This window comes from Cotesia typhae, unplaced genomic scaffold, assembly GCF_013202065.1.
Source record: "Cotesia typhae breed Kobodo isofemale line unplaced genomic scaffold, CoteBio_Ctyphae contig_48, whole genome shotgun sequence".
NCBI lineage: Eukaryota > Metazoa > Arthropoda > Insecta > Hymenoptera > Braconidae > Cotesia > Cotesia typhae.
This window is the reverse complement of record NW_027423756.1, coordinates 2,658,426-2,672,848: the sequence shown is the minus strand read 5'-3', so window position 1 is coordinate 2,672,848 and position 14,423 is coordinate 2,658,426. Positions and strand designations below refer to the sequence as shown.

The 14,423-nt window shown below is 37.0% G+C and overlaps 1 protein-coding gene across 1 annotated transcript in view; it reads right to left on the bottom strand.

Annotated features, from left to right (window-relative positions):
* Nucleotides 1-11,041: 11,041 nt before the first annotated feature.
* Nucleotides 11,042-14,423, bottom strand: part of LOC141529316 (dual specificity calcium/calmodulin-dependent 3',5'-cyclic nucleotide phosphodiesterase 1-like) — a 196,536-nt gene continuing 193,154 nt past the window's right edge. The window contains exons 10-11 of the mRNA XM_074245817.1: nt 11,835-11,927; nt 11,042-11,771 (exon numbers count right to left, since the gene is read on the bottom strand). Of these exons, the coding sequence (XP_074101918.1) occupies nt 11,713-11,771; nt 11,835-11,927 (152 nt within the window). The 3' untranslated portion in view covers nt 11,042-11,712. The remainder of the gene's footprint in view (nt 11,772-11,834; nt 11,928-14,423) is intronic.

Genomic DNA, 14,423 nt, shown 5'->3' with positions numbered 1-14,423 from the left:
ACATCTTAATCCAGGACCAGACTTTCAGTATCTCGATTTTTATGTTTAGAAGTTTTGAAAATTACTCTTTATCCATGAGTTTTTACAACTTTAACATCGTAAATTTAAACGAACGATTTCTATCAGAGCAAGTGAATAAGCATGTATACTTTGTGCATGTAAGAGAGATGGAATGCAACCACGACGCCACTGCGGAAAAGTGATCAATTATTTATCATAATATCGATGAGCGTGTTGGCGAGCAAAGAAAGCCGTTAACAATTATTAAGTAAATCACGCATACATCTTTAATTAGTAAAATTCCATCATTTAATAATATGTGTAAGTATATTTTTATATTATTTTATTTTTTTAGTGAAAAACAATATTAGAAATGTTAGGGTGCTGTTTTTGTGTATTGATTGATTTTCATCTCGATACGCGCTAACGTGTTTAAAGCATAACCAAAAAAATTTTACAGAGTTGTACACTGTTATTATTGTCAACAAAGTAGCCAAATTTTTTTGGATACTTAAAAATTAGATAATGTTTATTATGACGAACATTATGATGATTATCAAATATTAAATAATAACAATTAAGAATGGAAAACATTTAATACCTCTGATTTACGTACAGGGTTAGCAACAATAACTTATTAAGTAAAGTTAAATAACGATTATTTTTATATTCCAAAACGATATATTTAATAAAACATGTAAAATGAAATCAATACTCGTAAATATAATTATATTGTTGTTAAAATTGTGTAAATTGAATGAAACTTTGTAAATAAAATTTTAATCGAATTTCTTGTCTTATTATTATTATTATTATTATTATTTTGTTATCAAATGCTCAGGGAGGTTATCCCCGGAGTCCGATTCTCCGAGGGCCCAGCCTGAGCTCTATCCGTTACTGCTGGACCACTCCGCACAACAAGGCGGTTAGTGATCACAGCAGGCCAAAGTCATATCCCTTAAGAGACGGAGAGAACCAACTATAACAGCCTTCTGCATCCTAACTGCCAAGAACTCAGCTTTTGATGAGCAAGTTGGAACTTTGGCAAGTGAGGATACAAAAGATTGTTTCATCACTCCAAGGACGCCAACAATCAGGACGACAAGCTTGCCACGGTAACCTGGGTAAAGTTTGCCAATTTCATACAGGAGATCCTGATATATTTGTCTTTTGTGCTCTTCTTTGGCTGAGATGTTGTATTCAGCCGGGGCCGAGAACTAAATGACATAAATGTCACGAGTGGCCTTGTCGAAGAGCACAATATCAGGTTTGTTGTGATCTATCCGCCGGGTTGTTGCAAATGGCATGTTCCAATAAATTTTGCAACTGTCATTCTTAACAACCTGGGGAATATCTCTTGGCAGATAAGGCAGCATTGGTGTCACGTCAATACCGTAGCAATGACGAAGATAGTAGTACAGTAGTCTCAGGGCAGCATTGTGACGCTGGATATATGCACCTCTCGCCAGCACAGGACATGCCGACAAAAGGTGCATAAGCGTCTCCGGATGTTGTTTACACCTCCTACAGGAAGTGTCCGGAAGCTGCACCTGGAGCACCTTGCTACGGTACTCAAGAGTGTTAATGACACCATCTTGGCAGGCAAATATGAACCCTTCAGTCTCGGACATCAGGCCAGGTGACTTTAAGAAGGAAAACGTCAGCTGGGTGGACAAGCCATGATCACGCACGTGTTTAAAGAACACGCTGTGCATGGACTTGTCCATCAGTTCGCCAAGGAGTAGTTTTTCCTCGGCGTTCCTGATGACGCTCTTAAATTCCTCCTTTCGGAGTTCCATAAGAGCGTTTATTTCTCCAAGACCAAGGGTACTTGCCGCATATATTGCTGCCTTATATAAGAACGACCCCTTATGCGCATTTTCATGTTTATGAACAATTTGCATAAGAAAGTCATCCTCGTCTGCAATGAAATTGACAACTTCATGTGTTAAACCCAGGACCAAACGGTCGTGTAGCCGCTCCAAGCTCTGCAAACCTCTCCCACCGATGGATCGGGAGAGGTATAATCTGGCGACTGATGAATTGGGGTGCAAGCTCCGATTCATATTGATAATCTTACGGGTTTTGATGTCGAGATCTCGTAAATCCTTTTGGGCCCATTTCAGGACACCGAAAGAGTATAGTAAGACTGGGACAGCGAGCATATCAGTAGCTGAGACTTTATTTTTGCCGGAAAGTTCGGAGGACCAAATTTTCCGGAGTCTCCTAACATACTCGCTCTGGAGAGCTGTTTGGACTTCAGAGACCGCATGCATACGGTGCTCTTCCATGCCTAGATATCTATACAACTCTCCGGCGTCTAATTGTCTTAAGACACTCCCATCCACTAACTCGACATCATCACCCGAATCAGAGCATTTACCCCTCGCCAGATGTACGACCGCACACTTGTCCAACCCAAAAGACATTTCGACATCTCGTGTGTACTCTGCTACGATGTTAAGGGCCGCCTGTAGATGATCTTCATCAGCACTATATAGCTTCAGATCATCCATGTAAAGCAGATGGGTGATCGAATATTTTCGATCATCCGTAGGCCCCACAGAGTATCCACGAGTTTTACGAAGGGCAACAGATATAGGCAGCAGTGAGATGCAAAACAGCAGAGGGCTTAAGGTATCACCTTGGAAGACCTCTCGTTTATACTCTACAACTCCGGTAACGTGCAATGCGTTTCCACTTCCAATGTGAAAACGCGTTCGCCAGAGCTGCATTGTACGCCGAATGCATTCCACTATTTCAGCATTGACCCCCAGGCACTTGAGGAAATATCAAATCAATTCATGAGGAGTTGAGTCAAATGCCTTGCGATAGTCAATCCAAGCCATTGACAGGTTGCGTTGATAGTAGTTCGCATCCTGTAAGACGCATCGATCGTCTATCAGGTTCTCCTTGCAACCTGACAGGCCTCTTTTACTGCCACGTTGTTCATATATCTGTTGCCATACAGGCTCTATCTGCTGCAAGATACGGTTATTTAAAATTTTTGTAAAAATTTTATAAACCGCATTCAAGCAGGTGATAGGCCTGAAATTCTTAGGGTCAGACAAGTCACCTTTTTTTAGGTATCAGTACGGTTCGCCCTTCTACAAGCCAGTCCGGAATCGGATCGTCAGCTCTAATGTACGATATAAATATGCGGACCAGATGGAGGTGGGTAGAAGTAAACTTCTTCCACCAAAAGATATTAATGCCATCTGGTCCCGGGGCAGCCCAATTTTTACTGCCATTTAGAGCTGAACGTACTTCATCCACACTGACTGCAGGGCTCTCTTCATCAGCATTCTGCCGACGGCGTTCCCGACAGAATGCTTTGAAGTCGTGCAGAGCTGGAGTGTTGTTGGCGTTCACGTTTGGTCGATCTCCATACAACTCAGTCCAAAAAGCTTCCACCCGCTCAGGTGTTGGATAATTCCCGGTAACATCGGTCTTTGGTGTCAGGAAGCGTGAGGGGCTGGATCGGAAGAGTGAGTTGTCGACCAACCGCTTCAGCCTTTTCTCTAATGACTTTTTAGCAGCCACTAGAGCCCGCAATTTATTAAGAGACTCTTCCTTGATGACAAGAAGAGTACTCTTATTCAGTGTGTGATGAAGCTACCGAAGTTCAGCAGCAATGCGCCGAATTCGGGGCGTGTATGTTCTTTGAGTTGTTTCGAACTCCATCACACACTGAATGCGGGAGACCTGTTTCCGGGATATGTCAATTTTCAAGCCAAGTTGTGAGATGCGCTGTTTCAACCTTGCCTCGATCGAGAGACAATGGCTCTCTCTCGGAAAAGCTGAGACCGCTGCACCATACACAACCTGACTCACAGTGAGCAGGGTGGAATCCTCTAGAATGTTTGCACGGAGATCTTCATTTGCCGTTTCAAGCTGTTGTTTGGAGTAAGTTATCTTTTTAGATATACTTACTTGTCGTTCTATAAAGGGATTGTTGTTGTCCAAGGAGGATTGGCGTCGCTCTTGGTGTAGGTGCGCCGGAAAAGAAAGTCTATTAGACTGCCTTCTATCCGGCACAAGCGATTTTCTGTTACGCCGAATATGAGCGGCATAGTTACGCAGGTGTTTGTGCGTAAAATGCGCTAGCTCCGGATGCATATCACTCCAAAGAGTGTGCATCCGGGCCATATAACCGCTCACCCCCGTTTCGCTACGTTCGTAGCACACCAAGAGATCGACTCTGAGTTCCTCCGTCCACTTAATGTTGGTCCTTCTAGCGCCAGGGTCGTCATAATTCATCGGGTCCGGCGTGCCCCTCTCACCTGATGAATGGTCCTCATCCGAAAAGGACCAGTTGTGCGGAGCACTTCTGAGTTGGTATCTGGTGGTAACTCAGTTATTTCTATGCAGTCGGTAGTTGGCCCACTGCACGGGATACGTCGTTCGCCTACAGACCTGATCTTATGGTCTGCGTTTCCCGCGATGCGCCGCTTGGAGGCCACGTAGCAAGCATCGCTTATTATTATTATTATTATTATTATTATTATTATTATTATTATTATTATTATTATTATTATTATTTTGTTATTAAATGCTCAGGGGGGTTATCCCCGGAGTCCGATTCTCCGAGGGCCCAGCCTGAGCTCCATCCGTTACTGCTGGACCACTCCGCACAACAAGGCGGTTAGTGATCACAGCAGGCCAAAGTCATTTCCCTGAAGAGACGGAGAGAACCAACTATAACAGCCTTCTGCATCCTAACTGCCAAGAACTCAGCTTTTGATGAGCAAGCTGGAACTTTGGCAAGTGAGGATACAAAAGACTGTTTCATCACTCTAAGGACGCCAACAATCAGGACGACAAGCTTGCCACGGTAACCTGGGTAAAGTTTGCCAATTTCATACAGGAGATCCTGATATATTTGTCTTTTGTGCTCTTCTTTGGCTGAGATGTTGTATTCAGCCGGGGCCGAGAACTAAATGACATAAATGTCACGAGTGGCCTTGTCGAAGAGCACAATATCAGGTTTGTTGTGATCTATCCGCCGGGTTGTTGCAAATGGCATGTTCCAATAAATTTTGCAACTGTCATTCTTAACAACCTGGGGAATATCTCTTGGCAGATGTGATGGTAAAAAGTGAGTGGGAGCGAGACGGCGGAGCAGCAGAATTTATTGTCGATGTATCATTATTATTATCATTATTATTACTATTATTATTATCATTATTATTACTATTATTATTATCATTATTATTACTATTATTATTATCACCCTTGTCATTATTAATACCGGAGTGTATTTAATATACTAAAGATGTTTTTTTGTTTGTTGTTCATTTATATTTCTTTGTTTAATGGAAAAGTTTATTTAGTTTTAAATATTTGACTGCGATTTATTATTATTTGGAAATACGCGCGAATTTTTGAGTACGTCGCCGCGGCGAGAGATGGCGAAATATTTCGCCGCTCGTTCGTTTGCAGTAAAAACCGACGAGCTAATATAAGCGAAACTGCGTGGCGATAATTTTTGTTCTTTAAAAGAACAAAAATTTATTTTACCTGAAAGTAAGAATAAATTGAATTCTCGAACAGATTCAAAATATATGAATAATTATTTAATTAATTATTTTCATTGTGAATTAACTTGTTTTTACTAAGTCCCAGAAATGAAATTAGTATGGGAAATTATTTTGGTGAAAATTATTATTTGGCAAATGTTATTTTTTCTAAGTCCCAAACGACTTTTGTATGGAATTGATTTTTGTATGAAATTTATTGAAATTAATTGAAATTGATGGATGAATTTGATATTTGATCAGATTTAAATAATGGAAAAATCTGAAGTTTGACGACGAGCGATAGATGGCGATAATTTTCCAAGATCTTTCACTCTTGGAGAAAGGTCTAGGAAATGACAAAAGCGATTTTGATTGACGGAAAAAGTAACCAAGTTTCCCAGTGGTTATAACCTTCCCAGTAGAAGACCATTCACTAGGAAGGAACCAAGGAACTCCTACCTTGTCTCCGACCAGGAACCAGGTAAGTGCTGACTTGTCCATTGGGGGAAATTTGGCCACCTAGTAGGGCCGGGAAGGGTTGCTTTCCAAGCACCCAGAGGGAACTAGGGGTAAGTAGGGCCGGGAAGGGTTGCTTTCCAAGCACCCAGGCGGGATTAAGGGCAGGTAGGGCCGTGCGCAACCGTCGGTAAAATAGGAATACTACTGCGTAAAGGTACACTACTGGAAAAAATTAAGGGATCAAAAAAAAATTCCAAATTTTTCGGTAGTTTTCAACAGGCCGTAACTTTGAGAGAAATGGTCGTACAGGAAATAAAAAAAAGGAAATTGTAGCTCCAAAAACCAGCAACCAAAAAATTCTCAAAATTTTTTTAGTTTTTTTTTTTTGGTCTACGGGCGTGGAAAAAATTTTTTTAGCTTAACCACCATAAGGATCGGATACTTTGTTCATTTAGCTTTAATTTCTTTCTTTAAAAACCCTGATACGTCCATTCCTCGCTGAGATATCGGTCTTCAAATGGAAAAGGATCTTTTTGTCTTTGATTATCGATATCTCAGCAACCAATGATCGCACAGAAAGTTAAAGGTGGGTTTCAAGAACTTGAATGAATTCCCCTTAACGACTGTCCATTGTTTTTTCGAAAAAAAATTTTTTCTTTCCGTCACATGAATTTGAAAATGCAACAAAAAAAGGGCTTTTAGTGGTTTTTTGGAAAATCAAGCGCTGGATCGAAAATATTGAGGAAACCACTAATGTTAAGTGTGCCTTTTACAGTTCAATATGTCCACAAAAACCTACAAAGAATCAAATTAATCCAGCCAGCCGTTTTTTTGTTTCACTTGATCGAATTTTTGAAAAAATTAAAGGATCACGTTTTTTGCTCTGAAAAGCTCATAATTTTTAAAAATGAGAAAAAAAATGGTTTTTTTGAGCTTTTTCCACATTTTTGTTCCAAAAAGCGCTTAAATTTTCAAAAAAAAAAAAATTCAAAAAAAAAAAAATTTCGAAAAAAAAATTAAAAAAAAAAATTTTTTTTGGAAAAATGTTTTTTTTAACAAGTTACGGAAACTCAAAAAACCATCGCCCAACGATTTTTATCACCTTTCCACCGCTGCATTCCTTGATTCTACTGATCTCTTTTTAATTAAATTAATAAAAAAAGTTAATACCCCCAATCGAATTTCGATTTTTTTCATACGCTTTTCGGAGTTTTTTTTTTCTTTTCTTTTTGTGAATCCTTAGCAAATCGCTTCATTCAACAGTTTTTTCAAAACTAATCCCTCTGCGCTAAAAAAAAATTTTTTTAATTTTTTGGTCAAAATTGAAAATTTCTGACTTTTGATTCTTAATCATGGTTAGACGACATTTATCGGAGGTGGAAGTCGCTCGATTAGTGACTCTTATCGACGAAGGTTACACTCAACATGCAGTTGCTATCCGGATGGGTGTAAGTCAATCTGTCGTATCTCGAGCTTATACCAGATACCAAGAGACGAATCAATATCATCGTCGCCCCGGACAAGGTCGCCATCGAGTCACTAATGCCCGCGATGATCGAACAATTGTTAGAGAAGTTCGACGACAATCTTTCGTCAATGCGAATATTGTCGCTCGAAACTTCCCCAATCGCAGACAACAGCAACAACAACAGCAACAGCGACGACGGCATCAAGTGCGAAACATTTGCTCTCGAACAATCATCAACCGTCTTCATGAAACTGGGTTACACGGACGACATCCTAATCGTGTACCCCTGTTGACAGTAAGACATCGTCGAGCTCGTTTAGCGTATGCTTACGATCATCGAAAGTGGAACTTGAGGGAATGGACAAATGTTTTATTCACTGATGAGTCTCGTTTTAATCTGTATGGCAACGATCGACGTCCTCTCGTTTGGCGCCGTCGTGGAGAATGTTTTCGCCAGAACTTTGTCCGTCCAGTCGTTGCCTACGGCGGTGGATCAGTTATGGTGTGGGGCGGCGTTTCACGAAATTGGAGAACACCTTTGGTAATTGTACGCGAAAATTTGACAGCTAGACGTTACATCGACCAAATTTTAAGGCCCATTGTTCTGCGCAGACGACACCATCTGAGGTCGTTCATATTGATGCAAGATAATGCACGTCCACACACAGCCAACATTACCCGGCGCTTCTTTGAGCGGCATGACATCACATTGTTGCGATACCCAGCAATGAGTCCAGATCTCAACCCCATAGAGCACGTTTGGGACATAATGGGCCGTCGGTTGCGCAGAGAGTATCCAAATTTGCAGAACTTAGCTGCTTTGGAGTGCGCGCTTCAGCACATTTGGAATACCATTCCGCAGTCTCAAATTACCGTCTGCATAAACATGGCTGAACGTTTGATAGTCGTTATTGAAAACAGGGGTGGTAATACCCGGTATTGAACCAACAAAAACCTTCAGAGAATGAGTTTGGAGTCATTAAATACGGTGGAACTGACGAGCCACCGGGTCTCAATTCTCCTGAAATACCTTACACACACACACACACACACACACACACACACACACACACACACACACACACACACACACACACGCACAGAAGCGTAAATCCGACCGCGCGACCTCCACGTGGTACGCTTTGGATAACGCTAATGCCGGCGGTAATTGTTTTCTTAAACTTTTCAAGAAAAATTTCAAAAAAATTTTTTTGAATTTTTTTTTTTCAATTTAAGCACTTTCTGGAATAAAAATGTGGAAAAAGCTCGAAAAAACAATTGTTTTTCTCATTTTTAAAAATTATGAGCTTTTCAGAGCAAAAAAGTGATCCTTTAATTTTTTCAAAAATTCGATCAAGTGAAACAAAAAAACGGCTGGCTGGATTAATTTGATTCTTTGTAGGTTTTTTGTGGACATATTGAACTGTAAAAGGCACACTTAACATTAGTGGTTTCCTCAATATTTTCGATCCAGCGCTTGATTTTCCAAAAACCACTAAAAGCCCTTTTTTGTTGCATTTTCAAATTCATGTGACGGAAAGAAAAAATTTTTTTCGAAAAACAATGGACAGTCGTTAAGGGAATTTATTCAAGTTCTTGAAACCCACCTTTAACTTTCCGTGCGATCATTGGTTGCTGAGATATCAATAATCAAAGACAAAAAGATCCTTTTCCATTTGAAGACCGATATCTCAGCGAGGAGTGGACGTATCAGGGTGTTTAAAAAAAGAAATTAAAGCTAAATGAACAAAGTATCCGATCCTTATGATGGTTAAGCTAAAAAAATTTTTTCCACGCCCGTAGACCAAAAAAAAAAACTAAAAAAATTTTGAGAATTTTTTTGTTGCTGGTTTTTCTACGATTACTCAGAAACCGCGGAGGCTACAAAATTTTGAATTTCTAATCCAAAAACTAGACACTTGGAGCTACAATTTCCTTTTTTTTTATTTCCTGTACGACCATTTCTCTCAAAGTTACGGCCTGTTGAAAACTACCGAAAAATTTGGAATTTTTTTTTGATCCCTTAATTTTTTCCAGTAGTGTAGTAGATAGAGTTTGGCCACCAGGTGGCACTGAAAAACGGGAAAACAAACGGTGTGTGCGGGTTATGTGCGATATAGTAAAGTTTGATGTAAAATTTGTAAATTTTATAAGTTAAATTTCGATATTTGTTGTTTGTTGTCTTAAATAAATAGAGTACTAATTATAATCAGGCTCAAATTTCATTTATAAGTAATATAAGGTATCCCTGAAAAGATCCTGGATTCCGGCGAGATTTCATTCGAGCTAGGGGATATAGATATTTGAGGAAGTTTTGTACAAATCACCAACGGTTAAAATTCACTCCTCTTGGAAACCGGAAAAATACCCGTTACACAGATAAGGCAGCACTGGTGTCACGTCAATACCGTAGCAATGACGAAGATAGTAGTACAGTACTCTCAGGGCAGCATTGTGACGCTGGATATATGCACCTCTGGCCAGCACAGGACATGCCGACAAAAGGTGCATAAGCGTCTCCGGATGTTGTCTACACCTCCTACAGGAAGTGTCCGGAAGCTGCACCTGGAGCACCTTGCTACGGTACTCAAGAGTGTTAATGACACCATCTTGGCAGGCAAATATGAACCCTTCAGTCTCGGACATCAGGCCAGATGACTTTAAGAAGGAAAACGTCAGCTGGGTGGACAAGCCATGATCACGCGCGTGTTTAAAGAACACGCTGTGCATGGACTTGTCCATCAGTTCGCCAAGGAGTAGATTTTCCTCGGCGTTCCTGATGACGCTCTTAAATTCCTCCTTTCGTAGTTCCATAAGAGCGTTTATTTCTCCAAGATCAAGGGTTTTTGCCGCATATATTGCTGCCTTATACAAGAATGACCCCTTATAAGAAAGTCATCCTCGTCTGCAGTGAAATTGACAACTTCGTGTGTTAAACCCAGGACTAAACGGTCGTGAAGCCACTCCAAACTCTGCAAACCTCTCCCACCGATGGACCGGGAGAGGTATAATCTGGCGACTGATGAATTGGGGTGCATGCTCCGATTCATATTAATAATCTTACGGGTTTTGATGTCGAGATCTCGTAAATTATTATTATTATTATTATTATTATTATTATTATTATTATTATTATTATTATTTTCATAAAAATATATTTATTTAATAAAGGATTTTTTAATATTTTAACTCTATTGACTAAAGTGATAGTTTCTTTTAAAATTTCTACTTTACCGATCCCAGATATTGTGTTTCTATTTGACATATTTTACTTTTTTAACACCGTATTTTTTGTCTAAAAGTATTTACGTTGTTGCATCGTATAATTTCAAGTTTTTTCGCTCTGGTCCAGCGCTGCAATGTACTATACCAAAAATTACGATGTTACCAAAGTATTTTTTGATACAATTTTTTTTCCGTGTAGTTTTAAACCGACCCAATTTCATTAAAATAACAAATTACTATCTAATGATTCGTGAAAGGAAAATTATAAGGACTGTCTTTTATTGCGCAAACGATATCAACAAGTTATTTTCTTTAATTTGATAAAAATAAAGCTATTATAAAAAATTGAAATAATTTTTAGTCATTTAGATTTTGGATAGAATAGTTCAATGTATTTCTTTGTGGATATTTTGAACAAAAATTTATGACATCATTTAAATTCTGAAATTGTATAGAAATCACAGTTTCTTTTTTAATGAAAATAAATAAATTCATTCGTTTTCAATTTATGTTAAACGAAAATATTATCCTTCAAGAAAAGAACAATCTAAATTATGTCTCGAGATATATTACATTCTGCCAATATCGAACAAATTTTGATTTATTTATTTTTTTTTTCTTTTTGTATATTAAGAATATTCTCCTTAATAATCTGTAAACACTGTGTTGTTCTACACCACCTAATATCTCGGTTAAAAAAATAAAGCTTTTATTCATCAATTCATTTATAAGATACAATTGATTGAAGATAGAGAGGTGTTATATACGGATCTGCTTCTAAATCGAAAAGCCACGATAGTGCGCTTCTTGAGGATTAATTCAATACAATTGTTTTTTCTAATAAGAAAGTTAGTTGACTTAAATTTTTGATACAATTCTTTTAGAATTATTTGTTCTATGATAAGAAAAAATATGTATATTGCTTTCAACAAATCAGAATGATTCAAGTTTGGCTTTTATTGAAATTTTCTTCCATTGATATGTTAAATTAAAATTTTACGTTATATTAGCTATACCACTCATTTCTGTGCCATTAAAATTTCACTCTTTCCGAATAATAGATATTTTTTTACTGTCTTCTAGTGGCTTCGATTCAGCATCTGAAATAATAAAAAATCGATTTTTATCTTTGTGATGTTTTATAGAAAACGCTATCTACTCACCTTTTTCAGCTAATTCTTTCCATGATTTTTTATTTTCAATCAGACATTGGACCCATGGTTTCATAATTGTAAATTTTTTGTCACCTAATGATTCTAAACATTGATATTTGTTAAAAAAAAATTCAAAACAGGATAAATTTTCAGACTTGTGGCTTTACTGCTTTTTGAGTGTCAGAAATTAAACATTGTAAATGTTGATATTAATAAAATTACATTTGAGTAATAAAGCCGTAGGTATGAGACATTATTTATGTTCAAAGATTATATAGCATATGATATATATTATGTATGAAAGCTTGTAGTTTAATCAAGAAATTTATTTAATAAAGTTGTAGATAATCAAGAAGTCGGCATGCGCGCACCGCCACTGTAGTGAGCGTAGTTTTTAAATAATTTTTTTATGCAATTAAATATTAATTGAAGTATTTTAAAAAATTTTGCCTCATCAAGACACTTCAAAGAGTATGAAGTAGTAATAAACTATAAAGTAGTGATAGACATTCAGCAGTAACAAAAGTTGTATCACCATTTTTCAAAAAGTTAATCAATTGTTAATCAACATTCTTTGTGCGGGTTTGTGTTGTTATAAAAGGAGGTATAAGATTTTAAACAAGCAATCGATAAATTCTTTGTTTTCTGGAACCTCTTCTATAAACATGCTTAACAAGATGACGTTATGAAAGTTTATAGAAAATTTTTATTTTATCAATTATTAATTTTGAAGGAACAAAAAACTTTTTAATTTGTGCAATGTATGTTAAATAATTTTTTTTCCTTATTTTAAGTTGTTACTGATTTCACATTCTTGTAAGGCATTATATGATTACTTATCAAATTTTTTCATGCCATTAGTTCATAAATTTCTTACGAACAGATTGATTAAATATTTTTAAAAATATTTTTCATCATTTTGGTAGCGTGAGAAAATAATGAATTTTTAGAAAAAATATTTTCTTAAATTCAATATCTTATTGTTTCTAATCGTTTTTTTCATATTTTGATTAGTTGAATAAATTATTAAGAAATTTCTTCAACTTCCCACTAAGAAAATTGAAAATTTTCAAAAATCGGGAAGTTATTGGTTTCACCCCGTTTTTCGAAAATCGAGTTCTCATCAGATCTTGACGTTTTGAGGTCCTAGGAAGCTTCCCTGAATGTTTTCGCGATGATGTCCGTATGTGTGTGTGTGTGTGTGTGTGTGTGTGTGTGTGTGTGTGTGTGTGTGTGTGTGTGTGTGTGTGTGTGTGTAGATGTATGTATACCTATCATAACTTTTGAAGGCCTTAACCGATTCTATCGTGGATGACGCCAATCGAAAGGGCTTGATTGAACTTAGATTTTGAATATAGTTTAGACCGATTCGGACCGGTAGATTTTCAAAAATCTCAAAAAAACTACGAAAAAAATTTTTTCAAATGTGGTTTTTTTTTCTAATAACTTTTAAACGGCTTGACCGATCGATTCCAAAAACTAATGAGCTCTTAACATAAAAAAACCACGTCGATCGCTACCAAGCCGGTCAGAATCGGTTGATTCGTTCGTGAGTTATCGTTGACGAAAAAAATCGACAAAAAGTGTTTTTTTCGGATTATACTGAAAATTTCGGTCCAATCAATTTGTGTTTAAAAGTATATCATATAATTTGAAAAACTACGTTGAATGCTGCTAACCGCATAAAAATCGGTTCATTCATTCAATAGTTATTGCGGTTTGAAAATTAAAAAAATAGTGATTTATTAAACTCCTATCAAACTTTTGAGCTCAGAGTTCAAAACTACACGAAAATTCAATTTTTGAGCTCTTCGAGCTCAAAAATATAATAAGTGCAATTTCGAGCGCTTAATTACGAAAGAAGCGGGAAGTTGCAGGGATGGCCTTCAGGGTCAACCGTATTACTAATTCTTTTTTTTTTTAATTATAATTTGCATTCATAAATATAATGGCAAAAAAAATTTATTTTCGTTAATAATTTAGTCATTTAAAAATTTGCTAAAAACAATTTCATTTTTATTCTAATGAAGATTTGAACAAATTCCGTTCGCTAGATTTTGAGTAATCTCGTAAACAAAATGTTTGAAAAATTTTTTTCTTAGAATAACTTTTAAACGACTTTACCGATCACTGTCAAAAACTATTCAGATCTTGAGCTTAAAAAACTACGTCGATCGGCCTCAGACTGGTCAAAATCGGTTGATTTGTTCGTGAATTATCGAAAACGAAAAATTTCGAAAAAAAAAAAGTTTTTTTACACAATTTCAACATTTCTTTGGGGATCGTTTTTGATGAGATAGTCACTATTAGAACTTAAAAATCCTCGTCGATTACCGCCAAGAATGTGAAGAAATAGCTTTTGGATGCTTTTTTGAGCTCTTCTAACTAAGTCTGATAGGAGTTTGATGGAACAATATTTTTTAAATTTTAAAACCGCAATGACTTTCGAATGAATGAACCGATTTTTATATAGTTAGCAGCATTCGACGTAGTCTTTTAAGCCTCATGAAGAATCTTTGAGTATGAATTAATCAAACTGGGAATTTTTGGAGAAACATTTTTTCCGATTCTTTTTCGACAACGAGAACTCACGAATGA